Source organism: Eublepharis macularius, chromosome 4 (genome assembly GCF_028583425.1).
Source record: "Eublepharis macularius isolate TG4126 chromosome 4, MPM_Emac_v1.0, whole genome shotgun sequence".
Taxonomy (NCBI): domain Eukaryota; kingdom Metazoa; phylum Chordata; class Lepidosauria; order Squamata; family Eublepharidae; genus Eublepharis; species Eublepharis macularius.
Window position 1 is genome coordinate 182,115,138 of NC_072793.1, and position 23,851 is coordinate 182,138,988.

Genomic DNA, 23,851 nt, shown 5'->3' on the forward strand with positions numbered 1-23,851 from the left:
ATCTCTGCCATGGCGCCGTCTGAGCCTCTTTGTCTTCTTCTGATGGGTCCTGAAACAAGAGAAAAGAAACAGGGAAAGGGGGTAGGAAAGGAAGGAGGCCAGCAAATGTTTGGGAATGTGGGCCGAGTGGGCTCTTCCTTGGATGGTTTCCTGCAAAGTCCTGGGGAAGGGGCCTTGAGGACAGGCCTCCCCCACATGGGGGTCCCAGGAGGAGTCCCTCACCTGTTCTTCCTGCTTCACATCCCCCACCTGGCTCTGGGGGAAGGCTTCTGCCTGGGCGCCGGTCTCTGGCTGGGACTCCCCGGCCCGGCTCTCCATCTCGGGGCTCAGCAGCCGGGACCCCCTGGATCTTCCGCCTCCTTCTTCGTCCAGGTGAGCGAGAGCAGAAGGGGGTGCTCAGAGTAAAGGGCTGGGCGAGAACAAAGGAAGGGGGGTGCTGTTTGTCAAAGGCTCAGGCCAGAGGGGGCAGCACGCACTTCTGCGCCCACCGCCGGGGGCGCCTTTGGGTGCAGCCCCCCCCCCCCTCCTCATGCTTCTCAGCTCCCCACCTCCACCCCCCCCTTTTGCTCCCACTTTCCTGCCTTGCATTGCATCGCCCCTCCCCAAATGCATTTGCAGCTCACCCGATCCGGGGGGGGGGGGTCCGAGGCTAGTGCCTGCAGCAAGGCCGCCTTCGGTGGGGCGGGGCTCTGGCAGGAAGTGACTCCTCAGTCCTCCATTCCCCCTTCCCTCTCTAGGAATGCACACTCGCTCCCTTTAACCCTTCGGTGGCCTTTGTGCAAAGAGCTAAGCGGGCGGAGCGGGGAGGGAGGCTTCGAGGGCGACGCGCGCCCCCGCCTGACCTGCTCGCTCCTCCCTGCAAAATGGTCTTTGCCAGAATCGGGACTTGGATTCCCGCTGCAAAGTCCAGGAAGTGCAAATGCATGCGGGGAGCGGGGAGTTGAGTGAGGAAGAAATCAGGGCTGGCGACACCCACGACCCGCGGTGCCTTCCCGCCTGCCTGCCTTGCTGCAAAGCCACGAGGCCCCTGCAGCGCTCAGCACCTTCCTCGGGGCAAAGGACGCCGAAGCCCCCTACTGCTCGTGTGGATGCACCGATACGGGTTCAGTTTCCAGAGCAGAGTGGGAAATGGTGCAGCTGCAGTTCTCCTTGGGGGCGGGCGGCGAAGGGCCCCTCCTCTTCTGCCCCTCCTGCAAAAGCAGCCTCGGCCTGCTGGGTTTCCTTGGTGGGATGCTGGGAGGGGGCAAAGGGTTCCGGGTGCAGGACCCAAACCCCTTTGTTCTATTCCTCAATCCTCTTGCCAGAGCTGCTGAGCTCCCTCCTGCCTCCGTGGGGTGCCTTAATGGGCATGTGGGCAGGGATGGTTGGGCGGCTTCCGTGCCTTGGAGCGAGGTGAGAGCCACCCGTCCTTGCCCCAAGAGGCATTGATTGCCCATTCCCCTTCTGATGCCCCTGTAAGTATAGGGGTGGGGCTCTCCTTTGCCTTCTGAAGCCGAAGCCACAAGGCTTTCCCTTGACCTGCTGCTGCTGAGCTGGAAAGGGAATCGCCAAAGACGTGGCACGTCTGTCATTATGTGGCACTATTAACGTGTGATGGAGACCCCAACCCGATTTCCAGAGGGACTCCAGTGCTGCTTGTTCTCCTACAGACCCATGCGGCTCACCGCCTACCTCTCCAGACTACAGTTTTGCTGGAGGAAATGGCTCCTGGCATCGCTCCCTCCCTTCTCAAAACCTCATCCTGTCTGAAGAAGGAAGCGCTGACACTCACATTCGATCCAAAACCCGATCTCTCTGGTGCCGCTGGACTCCAATCCTGCTGTTCTCCACTCCATCCTCAAATCCCCAAGGATTTCCTAGCTCGGAGTTGGCAACCGTAGCTCTGCCTCCCGACAAAAGCATTGCAGCAACGCCGGATGAAGCAACAGCCTCCTCATCAACCTTTCCTGGCAAACTATAGGCAAAGTTAAACCAGTAACAAAGGTCAGACCCCACCTTCCTGCCCAGCGGGGTCTCAGAGTGCCTTCCATTCTTCTCCAGTTGATCTCTAAGGTGCTACTGGGCCCGAATCTTTTATCCTCATAGGAACCCTGTGAGGGAGTTGTACTTGAACCACCTATTGTTTCTGTCCCCGCTCTAGAGAGTGTTGCGTTTTTGCTCTGTCACTGTCCTAGCTGTTGATTGTGTTGCAGTCTGCAATATGCCTTGGATATCACTGAGAAAGGCAAACTATAAACAAACAACAACAAATTTACTTCTTATAAATGGTGCTATACCCCTCCCCACCACCCCAGAATGCCCTTTCGGGCCTGGGCAGATCACGGATTCAAGTATTTCCACACAGAAGGGTAGATTCCTTTCAGTTTCCGGGCATGGACGGAGCTCCCTCCGTGGAAGTGTGATTTCCCCCTTCCTACTGCAGCTTGAAATACCCCTCTGAGATGCATTTGCTGTGGGAATGAGCGGGGACCCCCCCCACACACACACTAGCTTCAGGGGAATCAGAGGTCTGCCACCGGAGAGGAGAGGGGAATTGGCAAAAATTACCCCACACCAGGGCTTTTTTTCAGGGGGAACGCAGGGGAACGGAGTTCCGGAACCTCTTGAAAATGGTCACATGGCTGGTGGCCCCGCCCCCTGATCTCCAGACAGAGGGGAGTTGAGATTGCAGGAGGGCAATCTCAACTCCCCTCTGTCTGGAGATCAGGGGGCGGGGCCCACCAGCCATGTGACCATTTTTTCCAAGGGCAACCCACTGAGTTCCACCACCTCCTTTCCCAGAAAAAAAGCCCTGCCCACACCCCAGTGGAAACATTAGGTGGGCTCCAACCCAACGTGTCTGAAGGGTCAATGTCTTCTCATCCTTTTTTTCCCCCTTGTAGGCAGTGAGTGAAAGAGCATCGGGACAGTGCCCTTTTTGGGGCAGGGTGAAAAACGCCGTTATGCAGGCATCTCAGGTAAGGGAAAGATCCTCTGGGAGAGATGAAGGGAATAGACTGGGCATCTCCTTCTTTGTGATGGGGTTGGAAGGAATTTCTGGTGCTCAAAGCATTCAGGCCACCTCCTCAGAAGGCCATGAGGTCCGTTGGTCTTAAGACATTTTATTTATTTACGTCATTTATAGTCCGCCTTTCTCACTGAGACTCAAGGCGGATTACCCAGTATGAGGTTAATACAATCAGTATCAAGTAAGTACGTTTCAATACAATACCATAAGGTTAATATATACAAGTCTAAAGACGTAGCATTAGCAAGGATCCAAGACATAGTAGAAAAAATACTGAAGCAAAACATAATCAGTTCTAAGACTAACCTTAGACAACATGGAGCACTGGTTGTACATAGGAGTACGTATTTAAAGCAGCAGATAATATGTAAGGCAAAAATGGTGATGAAGTTGTTAGTTGTTAGTTGTTAGTGAAGCATTAAGATAGTTGTCTGTTCACCAGTCATTTACTGTCCTTTTGCATTGCATTATGGGTCATTAGACCGCAAGGGCAGGAGTGAGGGGCACGGAAGGGCCTGTTGCCCCCCAACCTGCAAAAGAGTTGAGGCCACTCAGTGCCCTCCTGAGAAGCAGAAGAGGGAATTGTGTGGCATTTCTCTCCGGGTGGTGAGGAAGCATTGCTTACCCAAAGGCACTTTGTGTATGGTCAGGCGTGATTCATAGAATAATAGAACCCTAGATTTGGAAAGGGCCTTTCAGACGCTCTAGTCTAACCCCCTGCCCAATGCAGGAATAGCCTACAGCATCCCCGATAAGTATTTGCCCAGCTGCTCCTTGAAGATTGCCAAGGAGAGCTCAGCCATTGTTCCCAGGGAGAACTCTCTTGGAACCTAATTCGCCTTTCAGGGGAGTCGGGAGGATAAACTACTAGGGAGAGAAGCTTTAATGCAGCCCTAAAATCCTTGGTGAAAAGGGGGGATTTTTATTTATTTAAAGTCCGCCTTTCTTACTGAGACTCGAGGCTGATTGCACCATGTCAGGCAAATATAATCACCAGGATGGGACTTCCGATAAGCAATGTAATAGGATTAGGATTGCAGAAAGCGGAATTGAGGCAGAAATCAGACAGTGCCAGATCATGCTAAAGGATGTAGAGATCACATACTAGGATAATACATATTGCAACAGATAGTACAGACTATATACAGTGATACAGTTCACAGCCCATTTCTCTTCTTCAGAATATCTTTTTGAACCATTCCATTACAGAATAGCCCTCTCACCTGTATAAAAAAGTCCTCCTGATCGATTTATAATGGAATGATCCATTCATTAAGGCGAGGAGGAGGCACAACAGAACACATTTGCATATCCAGTTGGTTTTTCCCATTTGCAGGGTGGCGCTTGCAGAAGGCCCTGCCGTAGCAAAGCACAGGGAGAGAGGTGGCCCTGTGGGTAGGAGGGACCGAGGCCACAAAGGGCTTTGTGCAAAATAGCCAAAATCTTGTATTGAGCCCAGCAACTGTTGGGTAACCAATGGGATGACTGTAGAATGGGAGTAGTATACATGCTCTGCCTTGAGACCTATGTAGAATGCATTGCAGTAGTCTAGTCTCAATGTAACTGTGGAGTGAATCCAGGTGATCAGACCAGCCGTGTCAAGGTAGGGGGGCATCTTCCAGGCTGGACTGAATTGGAAGAAAGCAGTTTTGGAGCGGCATTAACTTACTGCTCCAACAGGAACATTGGATCCCATAAGACCATAAAATATGTAAGAAGATTCTTTGGGGAAGCGGATGTAAACAAGTTTTCCTTCAACTTAAAATTCCATGACCAGATCAAGGCGCAAATAACTATTGTCAAATGAAGTAGTATATAATTAAGCTATGGTATTTAGATCATTTTCACTGCATTTGTATGTCCAAAAATAGAAAGATTAAAGGTCTTCCAAAGTTCTCGTTTGTTACTTGTTTCAGCTATTACTATTCTAATATTGTTGTGTTTTTTTTAAAAAAAGAACAGTACTGTTCTTGCTGAGTTTCATCCCTAAAAAAGTAATTTGTTTATTATTTATTTTCATTCATGGTATTAAGTTTGGGGAAGAAAGATCATTCAGTTTGAAGAGACTGTGACGGGCCCAAGGTCAGTCACAGAGTGGGAATTCGAACTCAGACTCTCCCAGATCCCAGTCCAACACTCTCACCACTACACCACACTGGCAGTGTGGTGCTAACCCATCACTTGAGCCCATATTACTTAATCCATCACAAAGGAAAAAGTTTCTCAACATACGATTGGCTCCCTGCCAATGTCGCACCAGTAATAATGAACCCACCCGAACTCATGGACCTTCTACATCTTCCAACCAGGAGGTGAGCTCAGTTTTGCGCACCAGAAGTGCTTCTCTGCGGGATAACCACCCTCCAACAAACAAAACATCCCCCCCACAAAAAAAAACCCAAGGCCTCTGACAACATGGTTTCCAAACAGTTTGCACAGCCTCTGTCCTATCCAGAGAAAGGGGAAATCCTTGTTGTGGCCTCTGCTTGCTCAGCATCACTCAGAGAAGGCAGTGGTGGAGGAGAGGCTGGCTACAGCACAAGGAGAGGAAGCCATAGCCTCCTTGACATCCCTGTAGTGCATCCACCGTGCAGACGGACGACACCAGTCTCTCATTTAGGAAGCAAAAAGGGGAGTCGGGTCCCTGCGATTCTCCTCCATGGCTTCCCTGTGCCGTGTTCTTTGGCCTAGACCCAGCACAGCCCACTCCTCCTCTGAGGGCCAAGCTACACGTGACGAATGACACTTGTACTTCAAGTGTATTTCTCCCTGTTCACTTGCCCTCCACTCAATCCACTTGCCGTTCAAGTGTCACTCGTCACGTGTAGCTTGGCCCTGAGGAAGACGCAGCCACACACTTGGAATGAAAATTTCATTTATTTGCGTCATTTATTATCTTTTCTGCATTTCCATCCCGCTTTCGCTTTCTCCCAACCAGGCCTGGACCTGCTCTGCTTCAGCACAGATCTTGCACTCATACCCTATAAGTAGATCTCTCCCCAGCATAGAAAATCTGGGAGCACAACGTTTTTGCATTCTGCCTGGGGATTATTACTAAAGCCCAGAGAGGAAAAGGTGGCATCTAGGAGACAGATACTTAAGTGTGTCACACCGGGCATGAGAATTTCATTTATTTGCTTCATTTATTCCCCCCCCCACACTCCTAATTTGCAATGCCAGGCAGGAAGGTGCACCCACAATGGGTGTTCTCCTTTTTTGCAATTACCTTCCTCTGTCAGGCAGGCGAGCTCTGTTGAATTGACTACTAGAAGTCTGTGGCGCGACACCCCTCTGCGGATTAGAAACCCCCCGCGATTTGTGTATTACTAACGAATGCATTATTATTATTGGTTATAGATCCAGAGGAGTTAGCCGTGTTAGTCTGTAGTAGCAAAATAGTAAAGAGTCCAGTAGCACCTTGATGACTAAGCAACTTTACCGTAGCATAAGCTTTCGAGAACCACAGCTCTCTTCATCACATGCATCTGACGAAAAGAGCTGTGGTTCTCGAAAGCTTATGCTACAGTAAAGTTGCTTAGTCTTCAAGGTGCTACTGGACTCTTCACTATTTTGCATTATTATTGTTGCACATTTCACTGCTTTCGAGGCAGTCCTTCGTTAGTTTCCGGTATTATGGGACGGGGTAAAAGCCGGAACGAGCCGGAACGGGCACTAAAGAAATGCCAGTGCCACAAAAAACAGTGGGATGTGTTAGAGACACTCCAGAACAATATTTTGGAAATGAAAACTCTGGACTGGCCCCCTTTTATTAACCCGTTCCATGCCAAAAAGCTCCCAGAATAGCACAAAACAGCCTGGAACGGGCACTAAAAAAATGCCAGTGCCACAAAAAACAGTGGGATGTGTTAGAGACACTCCAGAACAATATTTTAGAAATGAAAACTCTGGACTGCCCCACTTTTATTAACCCTTTCCATGCCAAAAAGCTCCCGGAACAGCACAAAACAGCCCGGAACGGGCACTAAAGAAATGCCAGTGCCACAAAAAACAGTGGGATGTGTTAGAGACACTCCAGAACAATGTTTTAGAAATGAAAACTCTGGACTGCCCCACTTTTATTAACCCTTTCCATGCCAAAAAGCTCCCGGAACAGCACAAAACAGCCCGGAACGGGCACTAAAGAAATGCCAGTGCCACAAAAAACAGTGGGATGTGTTAGAGACACTCCAGAACAATGTTTTAGAAATGAAAACTCTGGACTGCCCCACTTTTATTAACCCTTTCCATGCCAAAAAGCTCCCGGAACAGCACAAAGCCTGGAACTGGCATTAAAGAAATGCCAGTGCCACAAAAAACAGTGGGATGTGTTAGAGACACTCCAGAACAATATTTTAGCCTTCGAAGCTTGGAGGGGGGGGTGGACTCCCGCCTTTCTCTACCCCCCTTGCAGGGCTCGGGCTCTGTCTTGCGGGCGAGCTGGAAAGAAGAGGGGCGCTGCTGGGCTGCTTGCAGAAATGCAGTCCAAGGGTTAAAAGGAGAGAGTCTGCGTGCCTAGAGTGGAAGGGGGGGGGTGGAGGAGTCACTTCCTGCCAGAAAGCCCCCAACTGTGGGAAGGTGGCCTTGCTGCAGCCTCAACGCCGCCCCCAAGGGCCGGGTGAGCTGAAGGTGCGTGGAGGGGAGGGGAATCCCAGGGCAGCAGTGGAGGAAGGAGGGGATGCGAGGAGGGAAAGTGGGAGCAAAGGTGGGGGGGGGCACCAAGAAGCATCCAGAGATGGGGCTGCATCCAAGGGCAACCCCAAGAAGTGCTGGAGGAGTGCGCGCTGTCCCCTCTCGAGCAAGCAAGAGCACCCCCCCCACGTCCTTATCTGACCTCCTGACGAACAGCTCCCCCCCCCCCCCGGTCTCTGGATCCAGCCCCAGCTTCTTCGCTCTCCCCGGGCCCTTTCCCGCCTGCAAGCTCCTGCTCGGAGCACCCGCTGTTCCGTCTGGCTTGGAGAGGGAGAAGTTTGGCTGGGTGCAGCTCAGGGGTGGCGCCTCCTTTCAAACCCCCCGGGGGGGGGTCTCAGCTGGCTGTAGATGTTAAAGGGACGGTGGGGGGGGCACGAGAGCTCTGGGGAGCCCTCCTGGCCTCAGCGCCAGGGTGCAAAGAGAAGGCAGTGCCCTCCCCCAGGCCTCAGAGTTGGCCCGGAAGGATCCCAGGCCCGCTGCCAGAGCCCACTGGCCAAAGCAGGGGCATCAGCGGGTGGCTGGGGTGTCACATCGCCAGAGGGGGCTCTCCAAACTGGGCAAACAGGATTTGGTGTGTGTGAGTGGGAAATGATGCGTTTGGAGAGGAACGGGGGGGGGGGGCGTTCTCTAGATTACATTTACACTGATGCTGAATTGGTCACGGATCCATCAGAAAGGACTCTTGGGAGTTGGGACCAAGCGATTTGGGCAGCCAGAAGGGGATTGAGAGGGGTTATTGCTGGCTGCGACCAAGAACGCCTTTGGAAACAAATGGTGGCCTTTGGTGACATGCTTGAGAATATCTGCCTGCCTGGCAGGGGTCTGTTTTTGGTCTTGCGGAAGCAGAAATGGTACCAGCCTCCATTTCACTCTGTGGACCCTGCTCTGCATCGGACTGGAAGCTGGAGGTTGGGTCCGGGTGTCTTCTTCATCCATTTCCGTGTGCTCTGCCTGAGAGCGGCTTTTTTCTGGGCCATCTCTCTATTCGGAAGCAAGGTGCAATTCCTCCCCCCCCCCCGCCCCCATTCTCACTGCACTCAGCAGGAAGAGGAGGGAATTCAAAAGGGTGGGGAATCAAAAGATGGGGGGGGGGCTAAAAAGCATTCAGAGATCGGGCTGGATCCAAAAGCACCCCCAGGTTTGGACAGAGGAGTGCACGCTAGAGCAAGCAAGAAACTCCCGTTGTGGGTTGAACCCCTGACAAACAGCTCCCGCTCCCGTCTGGGTTCAGCCCCTGTTTCTTCGCTCTCACCTGGCCCTTTCTCACAGCACCCACCGATCCACCTGCCTTTGAAATGGAGGAAGGAAATTGGGTGTAGCTCAGTGATGATATCTCATTTCAAACCCCTGGTTGGTCTCAGATGGGGAAGGTCTTCACACAGCACATGATGTCTGGAACTCATGACTGCAGGAAATGCTGGTGATTGTAAAGGGGGGGGGGCTGCGCGTTTTCGTGGGGAATGGACCTGTCAGTGGCTAAATGGAGCCTCCATGTTCAGGGTCAAGTTACCTGTGAAGATCAGTTACAGGGAGGGGGACAGCAGCAGGGCAAGCCTGTTGCCTTCTTGCCTGGCTGGTGCATTTTCTGGAGGCATCTGGTAATCCACGTTGGAAGAGGGGTGCTGGACTGAGCCTTTGGACTGAGCCTGCAGGTTTCTTTTTTGTTCTTACCACGTCACTTCCATCTTTGGAAGCTACTTTCTCTCTTCTCTGCAGACTGAAGTCTCAGTTCCGGTCTTGTCTGCCTGGAAAGGGTCACGCTTTGCTTACAGAACACCTTTTTTGGACTTTGCAGCCCTGCCTGGTTTTGCTGTTCTTCATCTTGACAAAGGAACAGGCAGAAGAACGAGGGGATCTTGGCTGCTGTGCCCCCAGAGATGGAGAGCGGACAGGAGCCCAGTTCTCAGGCGGTGGCCCTGGCAGAAGGCTTCCTCCAGAGCCAGGCGGGGAACGTGGAGCAGGAAGAGCAGGTGAGAGGGCTTCCTCCTGCAATTCCCAAAGATGTAGGAAAGGCTGACTGCATACCCCCCTCTCTCCCAGAGCCTGAGCTTTCAGGAAACCATCCAAAGAAGAGTCCCTGCTGCCCACTTCCTCAGGCATTCGACGGCCCCCTTCCTTTCCTAACCCCTCTCTCCATCCCTTCTCTGCTGTTTCAGGGACCATCAGAAGCAATAGAGGAGGTTTTGGCAGTGCCTTGGCAGAGATTCCTCTTCTGGGAAGTCAAGCAAGAGGGCAATGGAGGTGCTACTTTACTGGGTAAGGAGGGTGCATTTAATGGGGCATCTTTCAGCTCGATTTCTTTCCCCCAAGTAAGCCTGAAATCCGAGGGCCACTTGTACGTCCCCTGCACAGAGGGGGTGTTTGTTTGCCTTGAGCTACTTTCATGATTTAAAAGGTGCCATGGCAGTTTTATAGGTCTAAACCTACACACCTGTAGAGAGACAGCGTGGTGTAGTCATGAGAGTTTTGGACTAGGATCTGGGGTTCGAATCCTTACTCTGCTGTGAAAGTTTGCTGGACCATTCACAACCATATGGAGAGGAGAATTATGGAAGCCACCTTTGGCCCCGTTGTGGAGAAAGATGGGGGTATAAATGAAGGAAAATAAAATAAACAAGTACTTGGAATTGTAGCCAAGAGGCAGCTGGGAGAGAGAGTGCTTTTGATAAAAGGTGTGGAATATTAAACACATGAGGAGTAATTTATTCATGTGAATTATTCCCTTCCAACAGTTCTCTAACGGAGCACCGTCTCCCCATGAGACCCCCTCTCTTCCTCCACATTTTGATCAGCCTTCACAGGCCAGCTCCAGATATCTCTCCTGGCTTTGCTCAAATGATGCAAAAATGAATTATTCAAGAGGGCTTTTTTTACTCAGCTAGGAGGGCTGTGCTATAGGGAGGTGGTTCGAAGAGATGCTTCACTAAAGAGATAGGGACCATAGATTTCACGGCTATGTACTCTCCGTTGCTTTACGTCCAATCTGTAGCTTCAGGTATGTAACACTATGTACTACCCGTTGCTTTTAAGTATGATCCTACTGTGTAGTTCTATGTTGTTTAATGTCAGTCTTAGAATTCCTTACGTTCTGTTTCAGCGTTTCCTCAACTCTGTATTGGATCTTTGCATATTTGCATTTATATACCTATTGCATTGTTTGCTAAAATGCCCTTGATATTCACTGTACTCATCTCACACTATGTAATCCTCCTGTACAGTTCATATTTTGTTGGTGTTTGTATGGCTTATGGCTTCGGCTGGAAAAGCGATAAACATATTATTATTATTATTGTGTAATCCTCCTTGAGTCTCAGTGAGAAAGGCAGACTATAAATGACACAAATAAATACATAATAGTAGTTGCTGGCAGAAGGAGCAGGGCTTTGAGGGTGGTGGCTCCAGAATTCTGCAGTTTTCTTCCCTAGCAACCTAGGGGCATTCATAACTGGATTGTCGCATCTGTCTGAAAGACCAGACAGGGCTCTGATCTTTCGCTAGTAAAGTTGGTGGGCCCTGTTCTGATACTTGTTTCGAGGCCCTCTGTTTTGTGATTCTCATTGCTGGCTGTGTTTTAATTGTTGTGGATTTAGCATCTGTTTTCACCTGGGAAGGGAAGCTGGATGGAGAAGGGGCTGATCTAATCTTTCAGGGAAGGCGTTCCGAAGGGTGGCGAGAGCTGTATCAAACAGAGCCCATTCTTTCCAAATACAATGAGATTTCGTCTCTCTTTGCTGAGCAAGGCCGTAGGTGCAGGAGAGGCATAGAAGGCCCAGGGTGTGGAGGGCTGTAAAGGTGAAGGTCAGCATCTGGGACTGGGCCAGGCAGTGAATGGGCTAAACATCTTCCCCCTTCCTTTTCTCCCTCACAGGCACCGGAAGAACGCCAGGTGGACATTCTGGGCTTTCCCTTCAGTGTGATGGAACGGACATGCCCTCTGTGAGGCCAGATCAGGTAGCGAAGGAAGCAGTGAGGAGATGGGATGGGGGACCCTAGAGGCCCCTGTCCTCTTCATGTGCCCCTGTGTTGAAAGATGCCCCTCTTTCCTTTTACATCTACCAAAACTACCAACAAGAATGCCACAGAAGAAAATTTGAGTCCACCTACACCTTGGAGACCAACAAGATTTTCAGGGTATAAGCTTTCGAGCATCAAAGTTCCCAAAATACCTCTACATCCTGACTCTGTGGTGCCACTGGACTCACATCCGGCTATTATATTGCACCCCAACACAGCGAGCTGCCTGAAAATGGGGGGAAAGGCTTTCTTTGGTTCATAGTGGAGAACTCCTGGCTCATTGTCTTTACAGATCCTTGCGTTATTGCTGAAGAGAAAATGTTTCCTTCATCTTCCAGGTGACCTTTGAGGACGTGTCTGTGGATTTCTCGGAGGAGGAGTGGGCCCTGCTGGATCCAGGCCAAAGGGCTCTGCACAGGGAAGTCATGGAGGAGAATTACATGAACCTGGCCTCTCTTGGTACGGCTCTCCCCTCTGCTAGAGCAGGAATTGTTGCTATTGCTAGTTTGCAAAATAGTAAAGAGTCCAGTAGCACCTTTAAGACTAATCAACTTATTTGTCACATAAGTTTTCGAGAATCACAGCTTCCTTCTTCAGATGCACGGCTAAGTCCTCTGGATCTATTGTTAGTCCATCACACTGCATTGTAATAACAATAATAACATTTGACTTATATTCCGCCCTTCAGGACAACTTAATGCCCACTCATAGTGGTTTACAAAGTAAGTCATTATTATCCTCACAACAAAACACCCTGTGAGGTAGGTGGGGCTGAGAGAGCTCCTAGAAGCTGTGACTGACCCAAGGTCACCCAGCTGGCTTCAAGTGGAGGAGAATCAAACACAGTTCTCCAGATTAGAGTCCCATGCTTTTAACCACTACACCAAACTGGAAAACCCCAAATACGTGTATAGCAGATCTGTGTTCCTTTGTCCATCTCCACTTCTTTGTTTCATAGCTCCATGACGAGAAAACTGTCCTCTAGGTTGAGGCTTCCTTTCTCTGTAGTAATTCACGGCTAGATGTGTCCTGCTGGGTGTACTTCAAAGACTGTTTTTCCAGAGTGATTTCAAACTGTCCCCAAGTCCCATTTAGCATGAGACCCAACACTTTCAGCCGTCCATTCTCCTCTGCTTATGTGGAAGATGTGAGATTGTTTAGACCTGCTAGCAAGTAATGTCTGAAAATTTGTTATAGTGAGGAATGCTGGAAATAACCAGTGTGTTCTTCTCAAATAAGGATTTCTGGTTCCCAAGCCGGACTTCACCTCCTGGCTGGAAGAAGAGGAAGAGCCAGTACAAGCTGCCAAGGAAGGGCAGAGATTGGCAGGTAGCTACCGAGTTGCGTGGTGGAAAACCTTTTCTACATTTTGTTCTAGTTGGAAGTTTCTCTGCAGAATAAAATTGCAGGCCTCTGTCAAATATGAAATAAGGACCAGAATGGATCGGATGCATTTAGTACCAGGACAGCAGGCAGGAAAGGGTTTTCTTCTGAGGAGACCCTCTGTGTTCCTGGTTCTGCCTACTGGTAGGGGGAGGGGTTTCCGACCCTCACAACGTAGGTCTCACTGAAGAAACGCAACAAACAAGTGGGGGGAGGTCTCTTCTACTTGCTTCCCTTCCCTCCATGGATTAGATGGGATGGTCTAGAGTAAAGGACCTTGACGGATTGTGCCACACCCCATATGGTGGCTTGTGCCATCTCCTCCCTGCCTGGTTCAAGGAGAGATTGCAGTGCCACTTTCCATCTTCCTCCCCTCAGAAGGCCCCTTCCCATTTGGCCCACGTTTCCCGATGCTCCTATGTATTGCCGAGAAATCAGCCTCACCAACTGCTGGCAATAATGGGTGCCCGGCATTATCCTGGTATCTCAGCTACCTTTCTTCAAGCCTTGGCTTTCATCCTTGTTGGGTGTGATGCCAACCCGTGGATTGCCCACGGCCGTCTCTCTCCCTGGGCCCTTGTCCTTCTGTCTTCTTGCGTAGGATGCCTTGTAAGAAGAGGCCTCACATATAGCCCTGTGAGAAAAACTGGGTTATAGGGTTAGAAAACAATGCAGTAAAAACAGAACAAGAGAAGACGCATCAGAAATGTGAAAAAACAGTTACAGAAATTAGGAAACAGCCGTGTAAAAATAAAATGCATAAAGCGAACTGTGCCATAAAGCAAAACCTTCGCGCCCTGGTGAAAGCGTTGTCCCGAACAACTCCATTTAGAATCATAGAATCATAGAGTCGGAAGGGGCCATACAGACCATCTAGTCCAACCCCCTGCCCGGTGCAGGATCAGCCTAAAGCATCTAATACAGCCCTTTCCCCTTTCTGAAAACGCCCTCCGTAACAATTGTGTTTTGTGCTTTCTGTGGAATAATGGAAGTGTGGGAGCAACAAGTATGGGCAGCTACTGTCTGGTCAGTCAGCGGACGGCGCAAGTGACTGCAGCTGCCTTGGGAGACCGTACCAAGAGTGGCAGTCCTTTAGCTACTTGGTCCTAGCATGGGTGGGTTACCCTGGATTGCAGGAGTCTGCATGCTTTATCTACTTTTAATTTTTAAGATATTTATATCCTGGTTTTCTCCTGACCTGGGGCACTTAAAGCCTCTTCGTTAAATTTAAAGACTAATTCAACATCACAGTGGAAGATAAAAGGGAACAAATAACAAGCATTTCTCACATGCTTGGGACCAGGGGTCATTTCGTAGAAAAAGAGCTGGAGGGGCTCCTTAGCATAACTCATTAGCATATGCCACGCCCCTTGCCATCACCAGAAGTGTGTCACTAGCATAACTGATTTGCATGTGCCACACCCCCTGACATCACCAATCCTGGCTGTTTTGGACCCAATCCTGGCCATTCAGTGCTGAAATTGGGCCCAAAATGGCAAAAAGGGGCTGAAAACGGCCGAAAAGGGGCCCAAATGGTCAAGATTGGGCCGCTGCTGAGTGGGAGAGTGATCCACCAGCCGTCAGAGGCCCAATCCAGGCCGTTTCGGCCCCAATCCAGGCAGAAATGGGCCCAAAATGGCCAAGAGTCAGGTGGTCGGGGCTACCTGACATGTGACCTCTTTGGGGAACAGCCGGAACTGCGTTCCTGTGCATTCCCCCTCGAAATGAGCCCTGCTTGGGACAATCATTCCACAGCACAGGTACAGCGGGGCAGAGGCAGTTCTTATTGATCTAAGCGAGGGAACTACTAATAGCACCTGGTCTGGTGATTGGAACTGCTTTGCAAGTACTTCCGGGTGGAGGCCCTTTTGCAGATACGATGGTCCCAGGTCATGGAGGCCTTTAATGGTTAAGACCTGCAGCTTGAATTGAGCATGGAAGCAATCGGCAGCCAGTTTAACAACCTTAAACATGCGATGATGTGTTTGTTCCATCCACTTAACCCTCATCACAGACTAGCTGTTGCATTCTGCCCCAATTGCAGGTTCAGTGTTGTCTCCAAGGGCAGCCCCAAGCATAGCACGTTACGCTAGTCCAGTCTTGAGGTTACCCAGAGTGGGTTAGTGTGGCAATAGCTGAGTCCACAAAAGAGACAGTTTTCATGCTGTAACAGCAGAATATCTAAACTTTTAATTGTGAGGGATAAAGCTACACAACCCAAGGTGAGCAGCATACTTTCCTCCAGAATCTTCCAGGGAACATAAATAGAATCTGTTCTATGGTTGTTGTGGGTTTTCCGGGCTGTATTGCTGTGGTCTTGGCATTGTAGTTCCTGACGATTCGCCAGCAGCTGTGGCTGGCATCTTCAGAGGTGTAGCACCAAAAGACAGAGATCTCTCAGTGTCACAGTGTGGAAAAGATGTAGGTCATTTGTATCTACTCAGGAGGGGTGGGGTTGAGCTGAGTCATCCTGTAAGAATTTCCCAGGGTGTGGAATGCTAATGGCGGGAGGCTTCACTGTATCCTGAGGAGGTTCTTTTGCATATGGATTGGTACTTGATGTGCTAATCTTCTCTGCAGGACTATTGTCGGGGATAGAATGTTTTGTTAGCCGGGTGTTTTTCAAAACTGAAAAACACCCGGCTAACAAAACATTATATCCCCAACAAACTGAAAAACACCCGGCTAACAAAACATTCTATTCCCGACAATAGCCCTGCAGAGAAGATTAGCACATCAAGTACCAATCCATATGCAAAAGAACCTCCTCAGGATACAGTGAAGCCTCCCGCCATTAGCATTCCACACCCTGGGAAACTCTTACAGGATGACTCAGCTCAACCCCACCCCTCCTGAGTAGATACAAATGACCTACATCTTTTCCACACTGTGACACTGAGAGATCTCTGTCTTTTGGTGCTACACCTCTGAAGATGCCAGCCACAGCTGCTGGCGAAACGTCAGGAACTACAATGCCAAGACCACGGCAATACAGCCCGGAAAACCCACAACAACCATCGTTCTCCGGCCGTGAAAGCCTTCGACAATACATAGAATCTGTTCTATTGATTGAATGACTGACTGACTGACTGACTGACTGATTGATTGATTGATTGATTTTATTTTATTTTATTTTTGGCCCACCCTCCCCACAAACAGGCTCACCTACACTGCTGTAGGTGTAGTCCCACAGATTCTTGAGAAAAGGGGTGAGAATTGTATTAGGTGTAGTCCAAAGCAAGCAATATCCAAGATCCATGTGTGGTGTGAGCACAGCAAGACCTGCTTTCCCCAGGAGCAAAAGGATAAAATTCACATTACAGTGAGATAAATCCCAAAGAGGACATCAGAGGATGTGATGAGACTGGTGCACCTCCAAGACGGATCAACCTAGACCTTTCACTAGAGCTCCTTGGTGGGAGAAGCCATATCCACTGCTTTGCACACTAATGTAAATGCATTTATGAGCCAGTTTGGTGTAGTGGTTAAGAGTGCAGGACTCTAATCTGGAGAGCCGGGTTTGATTCCCCACTCCTCCACTGGAAGCCAGCAGGGTGACCTTGGGTCAGTCACAGCTCTCTCAGAGCTCTCTCAGCCCCACCCACCTCACAGGGTGTTTGTTGTTGTGGGGATAATAACATACTTTGTAAACCACCCTGAATGGATGTTAAGTCATCATGAAGGGCAGTATATAAATAGAATGTTGTTATTATTATTATTTGTACCTGCAGATGCTGCTTTCACCAGAGAGTTATTTAGCAGTTTGTCCCCAAAAGCTGTGACTTTGGCAGCACTCAAAGTGGGGTGTTGGGTCCCAATTCCTGGGTCTGAGACTTATGGAGCCTTAAACTTTGGGTGTTGGGACATCTATTGCCTGCTTCCTGCCCTGTCAACTTCTTGTTCAACTTACTGCAGAGTTTCCACCTCTTTAACACCAGTCGAGCAAGCAGATCTCACCCAAGAGGCTTCTACTGAATGCTAGGAGACTGCATAACAAGGGAAAGCTCATCTTAAACAGTGCTCTGTGGCAGTGATGGTGATAAAGAGACAAAACTTTTCTGCCACTATTGCATCTGCACAGTGTAGGCTGAGGAGATATTCTGTGTTTTCAGAGGCCTGTTGGGATACAGCCTGCAGGAGGTGGTAGATGCTCAGTAGCCCACCGCTCCGCACTTTGCATATAAAATCTCTCATACCCGTTCTGACTTGGACTTGACCTGAGCAGTGACAGGATCGGATGGTGTCAGGGTGCTGGCTTTTCCAGTCGCTTAGGATACTTTTCCGTTTATTCAGTCTGAGGATGTGGACAGGATCCTTGGAGGTTGAGGCACACCTTGTCCTTCCTGGCTATTTAAATCCGCTGGGGGTGGGGGGCTGGTTGACTGTGTCTGAAAGGTAGTTAATTCTTCCATGAGGGAAGGGGTGACTGCCCCAGTCTTGAAACAGTCTATGGTGTGCTCATTTTAAAGAAGTCTACCCTGGAGTTGGGAGATCTTAATAACTATTGACCAGTCTCTAAAGGTCCACTGTTGATCAAGTTATTGAAAGGGATAACTTCAGGCTTCTCTGAAAGGAATTGTTTAGATTCTTTCCAGTCTGGTTTTACGCCTGGCTATGAGACTGAAACAGCCTTGGTTGCCTTGATGGATGACTTTTGTTGGGAGATGTACAAAGGGAGCGTGACTCTGTGGATGCTCCTGGATCTTTCAGGGGCTTTCTGTGCCATCAGTTATGGTGTCCTTCTGGAACAGCTTTCTGGGCTGGGATTGGGAGGTAATTCTCTGTGGTGGGTCCAATCCTACTTAGAGGGTAGGTTTAAAAACAGTGATGCTGGAAGACATCTGCTCAGCCCTTCGTCCTGTGGGGTCCTGCGACTCTACTGTCTCAGCTGACTTGCAGTGATCTTCCAAAGAGACCCAAAAAGATCTTTTCCAAGTTATACTGTTTTTAAGATCCTTGAATGGGAGATTTGAGGTTGCCAAGGCCATTGTGCGGAATATTGCAGTGCATTTTGTATCACTGAATATCAGTGAAAAGAGGTGATTGAAAACGTGTCAGGAGCTGAATTCCCACTGAGTCTTTTTTTACTCTGTTATTCACAAGTGGTATCTACTATGTTAGTTGATGGAGATTCAATTTAATTTCTTCTTTTATTCCTGCAGAGTGGGAGTCCAAGAGACCAGAAGAGCAGAGAAAGAAAACTGAAACAAACCAGAAGGGGAGGAAAGAATATACTGTTCCTGAAGGTGCTGAGTTCACTCCAATACAGGAAGATAATTACAAAGGAAATAAGTGGATTAACATATCTCATGCAGCAAAAAGCTTAACTGGCAAATCAAATGATACCACAGAACAGAGAATGCAAAATGAAGAGAAACGGTGGAAGTCATCAGAGTATAGGTCAGGAAACAACAAAACGCTTGTTTTCCCTGAAAGACTGCAGTCAGAGAAGAAATTTCACAGATGTTCAGAATGTGGGAAAAGTTTCAGAAAGAAGGGCAACCTTGTTGTACATCAGAGACTGCACACTGGAGAAAAACCATATAAATGCACTGACTGTGGAAAGAGTTTCACTCGCTACACAGGTCTCGTTTCCCATGAAAGTATTCACACAGGGGAGAAACCATACAAATGCACTGACTGTGGAAAGAGTTTCAATCACTTTTCGAGCCTTGCTTATCATCAAAGAATTCATACAGGGGAGAAACCATACACATGTTCTGAGTGTGGAAAGAGCTTCAGTCACAGCTCAACCCTTGCCTCCCATCAAAGAATCCACACGGGAGAGAAACCATATAAATGCTCTGAGTGCGGAAAGACGTTCAGGAATCACTCAAACCTTACTTCTCATCACACATTCCACATAGGGGAAAAACCATATGCATGTTCTGACTGTGGGAAGAGGTTTAGTGACAGCTCAGCCCTTGCTACTCATCAAAGAATTCACACAGGGGAGAAACCATTTACATGCTCCGAGTGTGGAAAGAGCTTCAGTCACCCTTCAAGTCTTATTTCCCATCAAAGAATTCATACAGGGGAGAAACCGTATAAATGTCCAGAGTGTGGAAAGAGCTTCACAGTTTGCTCATCTCTTGCTTCCCATCGAAGAATCCACACAGGTGAAAAACCATATAAATGCACGGACTGTGGAAACAGTTTCACTCACTCCTCAAGCCTTGCTTCTCATCAAAGAATTCACACAGGGGAGAAGCCATATAAATGCTCTGAGTGTGGAAAGAGCTTCACTTACAGCTCGGGCCTTTCTTCTCATCAAAGAATCCATACAGGGGAGAAACCATATAAATGCTCGGAATGTGGGAAGAGCTTCAGTCACTACTCAGGGCTTGCTTATCATGAAAGGATCCATACAGGGGTGAAACTGTATCAATGCTCAGAGTGTGGAAGGAGCTTCAGTCACAGCTCAAGACTCACTTCCCATCAAAGAATCCACACAGGAGAGAAACCATATACATGCTCAGAGTGTGGAAAGAGCTTCAGACACAGCTCAAGACTGACTTCTCATCAAAGAATCCACACAGGAGAAAAACCATATACATGCTCAGAGTGTGGAAAGAGCTTCAGTCATCGTTCAGGCCTTGCTTACCATCACAGAAGCCACACAAGAGAAACTGTATCAGTCCTCCATTTGTAAAGAAGACTCAGATGGAGCCCATATTGTAATTCCAATCAAAGAACTCACATAACAGAAAATATGTAAAAAACATGGATACCCTCAGTGTCAGCCCAGCATTTCCTCCTTTTTGATAATGAGGTTTTAACTATAGGTTACGTTTTCATCATGTCCTCCCCTGGTCCTTTTGATCAGATGTGCATTGTAAATCCCTTCCTTGGAACTCAGTTCTCCTCTGCTCAGAGTTCTGATTCAGAACTGGCCCAGAATACTCCCCTCCTCTCCTGGTATCTTTTCCAAACTTGAAACAGCTCTGGGGAGCTTTCTATGCTGAGGAATTTCAGGTCAATAAATGCCTTGTCTGGTATAGAATCATATGGTTGGAAGGGATTTCTAGGGTCATCAACCCCCTGCACAATGCAGGAACTTCACAACTACCCCCCAACTGCCCCAGTGACCCCTGCTCCATGCCCAGAAGATGGTGAAACACCTCCAGGATCCCAAGCCAAACTGGCCTGTGGGAAATTGTTACCTGACCCCTAGGTGGCCATTGGCATTACCCTGGGCATGTAAGAAGGGTCACAAAAACAAGCACAAACGCAAAAACTAAACACTGATGCAACCCCTTCTGCCCTTCCCCCTCATGATCCCCCTTCTGCCCTTCCCCCTCATGATCCGCTCAGGTTCACAGAATCAGCATTGGTGTCAAATGGCCGTCTAGCCTCTGCCCTGTTTGCTGGTGAAGGACTTATCTCTGTTATGATATGGAAATGCATGGATATTCTGGGGCTCACCAGTCTCTACCTGGATACGGGGGTAGCAGATGGAATGGTCCTACTGACCTCCAAATCCATGTTGGAAAGTTTCCATTTGTCTTGGAAGGTTCTCATATTCAGTCTTTGGAATGAAATATCCAGGGCCATTAACCCGCTTCCATCCCCTCCTGGCTGTGGCATCGTCGGGAACAAAGAAATTGTACCTGCCAACATTGCATCTGCAAGAAATCTCGTGGAGTTGTTCTGGGTTGTTAAAAACGTTGTCTTACCAGGAAGCCATTGAGGCTCTTGTGATTTTTTCCCCATAGACACTTACTCAAAAGAGTCTGCTCGCATTCTATCGAGCACTATATTGTCGAGTTGTTCTTTACTTCAGTTTCCTACAGCTGCCATTGGTTGCCATTTTCTAAATAAATGCATATGCCCACAAACTGCTGTTTTTCTCCCCACTCTTACTTCTCCCCACTCTTACAATCTAGCCGTAGAAAAGTAGCTAGCCGGGTCAGTTTCACCGAGACGGCATCCTTAGTGTGAGGGACTGTGCCAAATATGCCAACATGCAGTCATTTAAAAAGTGTGTCTCAGTGATCATAGGAGCCTTCTGTACCAAAGCCTTGCAGGAAGGTTTGTGGAGAGGAGGGGCCTCTGATAAGATGGAGACCCAAATGTTTCTAACTGGGCTTTAGAGGGGGTGGGAATGGCCTTGACTGCCGCAGTGGATGATTTTCTGTGGGGAAGGACCCTGCTGATTCTCCTGGACTTCGCAGTGCACTTCATTCACATTCAGGAATGCCTCTCGGATAGAGGTCTTGGGTGAACTGCTTTTTAGTGGTTCAAAGGAGGGTTCTCGAAAGTGGCCATGGAAGGGGTGTTGGAACAGTATGCCTTTATCTGTTTTGGCCCTCCGAGGCATCTAGGCCCCAAGTCTCTGCCTGGTGACATACCTCTTTAGCAGCCCACCTGACTCTCACAGTGGTTCTTTCTCACTTCTCCTTTGGTACACCTCCACCAGTGTATCAATTTTGGGATTACCCACTAAACATAATGGGCCAAAATCCCCTTCTCAGAGTCTCCTGAAAATCCCTGTCTTGCCCTTTGCATTCGAAGTCTCTACACATCCTGTGTGTGAGATTCCAGCCATGGAGTGAACTGGCCATTTTGTTGGCTGTGGACACAACTTATGAAGCTTTGATGGTTTGATACTCTCTAGAGCTGTTGACTTGATGGGCAATATTTGGGAATAATTGAGTCCCCTTCCCCAGTTGTCTTCTGCTAACCAAGAAAAAAAACTTTTAAAACCAAGTGCGGGGATTTTGCAAAGCCCAAGCCAATAAAATGCATCTCTCTCCAGAACAGAGTCCAGTAGCACCTTTAAGACTAACCAACTTTACTATAGCATAAGCTTTCGAGAACACAGTTCTCTTCGTCAGTTGCATCTAGCCATAGAACGAATCTGACAAAGAGAACTGTGATTCTCAAAAGCTTATGGTACAGTAAAGTTGGTTAGTCTTAAAGGTGCTACTGGACTCTTCTATTTTGCTACTACAGACTAACACGGCTAACTCCTCTGGATCTCTACAGAAGGCTTCTCTTATACTGAAGAGGAAAGGCCGATATACCATGAAAATCGGGTCCATGCTCTTCTGATAGATTCCCAGGTTATCAGGCCCAGAATTGCATTTTCTTCCTGAATAGGTCCTTACCATTAATAACCTCTGCTCACCTCTCCCTGGACACAGGCACCCCCCGACATCTTTTGTGGTGCCCACCAAGTGTTTATAGAAAGTGCATAGGGCCACGTGCTGATCGGTTGTGCAGATTTAAAACAACAACAACATTGCTTTGGCAGCAGCGCAAACCACAGAACAAGGATCTTCATTGGGTGACGGAAGGTAAGCTCTGGCAACCACTGCGTGGCTAGCTCCACCTCCTGCAGCAGCCACTGTGTGGCTGACACAACGTTTTGTGGCTGCGCAAGGCATGTTGTTTCAGAGTTCCACAGGTGCCCACAGGCTCAAAGGTTGGGGGCTCCTGCTCTAGATGACGAATGACCAGGAGGGCTGAATTTTCCATTGCATGTAAGTGAGGAATCCCAACGGGGACCACAGAGAAAAGAGACAAGCCACTCTAAGGCAGTCCCTCGGATCCCCACATCGGCAAGGCGGTGGGTCAACAATTCATGGTCAACCTTGTCGAACGCTACTGAGAGGTCTAGCAACACCAGCAGCGCTGACCTGCCTTGATCCAGCTGCCTACGGAGATCGTCTGTGAGGGTGAGCGATACTGTCTCAGTCCCGTGGCCCAGGCGGAAACCAGACGAGAATGGGTCCAAAACAGATGCATCTTCCAGGAAATCCTGTAGCTGCTCCACCACCGCTCGCTCAATCACCTTACCCAGAAACGGAAGGTTTGAGACTGGGTGGTAATTGGACGGATCGGTAGGGTCCAAGGTTGGCTTTTTCAAGAGGGCCCTCACTGCGGCTTCCTTTAATGCCCAGTGTTGATGGGCTGAGGGCCCCATTGGAGGCTATTATTAATCTATCACTGAGCTCTGGGGTTTTCCCCAGGGCATTAAAGAAAGCCTTAGTGAGGCCCCTCCTGAAAAAGAGGTGCCATCATGTGCCTCTTTCAGCGAGGAACCTTCCCCCAGTTTCCTTTTCTTAGGCTTTGCCATATTCCTGTGTTTTGCATTTGAGTTTGTGCCTGTTAAACAAGCTATTTTGTTGGACAATCGGTGCCTTGATTCCTGCCGCAATATGCCCCGGCTCTTCGTTATGCTACTGAGTAAAAACCCTCTGTGACTGTTTCCTCCAGGGCAGTTACAGGAGGCATGGGGTATCCTAGCTCAGGTGGTCAAATGGTTGAATATTCTGGGGATGGTGGTGATGCTAACGAGGAAGCTGTGTGAAAACTGGGGCTCGGCCGTTTGCGATTTATGTTACACTGGCTGCTCTCCAGTCCTCCAATACAGACATGTTACATATGTTAGAAGACCAGCAATTTCACATTAAATAACTTTAGGGTGGTCCTGGTGATGGTAGTTTGCAAGGTGTCTGTAAGATCTAGAATTTCCTCACGTCACCATTTTTGTCCCAGGTCCTCGTTCTCCCCTATACTGAATAACCTCCGAGCCTTGTTGCGATATTTGACTCTCTCGACTGTTCCTTTCAACTCCATTTTTAACAGATTCCTCATTTTAGAGAAGTTTCCTCATCTGAATGTCCAGTGTGAGCATGATGGAGTTCTCTGGCACTTTTCTCTGGTGTCATTGTGGACACTGGTTACCGATCAGTTCAATCACATCCATGTCTTGCACTAAGTTCTGGACAACTGAGGATTAAGTCCAGGGTC

The 23,851-nt window shown here is 48.9% G+C and overlaps 1 protein-coding gene across 2 annotated transcripts; it reads left to right on the forward strand.

The window, feature by feature from the left end:
• The first annotated feature begins 7,567 nt into the window (after positions 1–7,567).
• LOC129329133 (zinc finger protein 883-like) lies at positions 7,568–20,910 on the forward strand. 2 transcript variants are annotated; one of them, XM_054978570.1, is made up of 7 exons: positions 7,568–7,633; positions 9,492–9,666; positions 9,853–9,952; positions 11,565–11,647; positions 12,049–12,169; positions 12,950–13,039; positions 18,256–20,910. In XM_054978570.1, the coding sequence occupies exons 2-7, from the start codon at positions 9,574–9,576 to the stop codon at positions 19,743–19,745; spliced, it is 1,977 nt and encodes a 658-aa protein (XP_054834545.1). In that variant the 5' UTR covers positions 7,568–7,633; positions 9,492–9,573; the 3' UTR covers positions 19,746–20,910. The 2 variants fall into 2 exon arrangements, with proteins under 2 accessions (XP_054834545.1, XP_054834546.1); XM_054978571.1 differs by having other exon boundaries at positions 7,577–7,622.
• Positions 20,911–23,851: the final 2,941 nt, after the last annotated feature.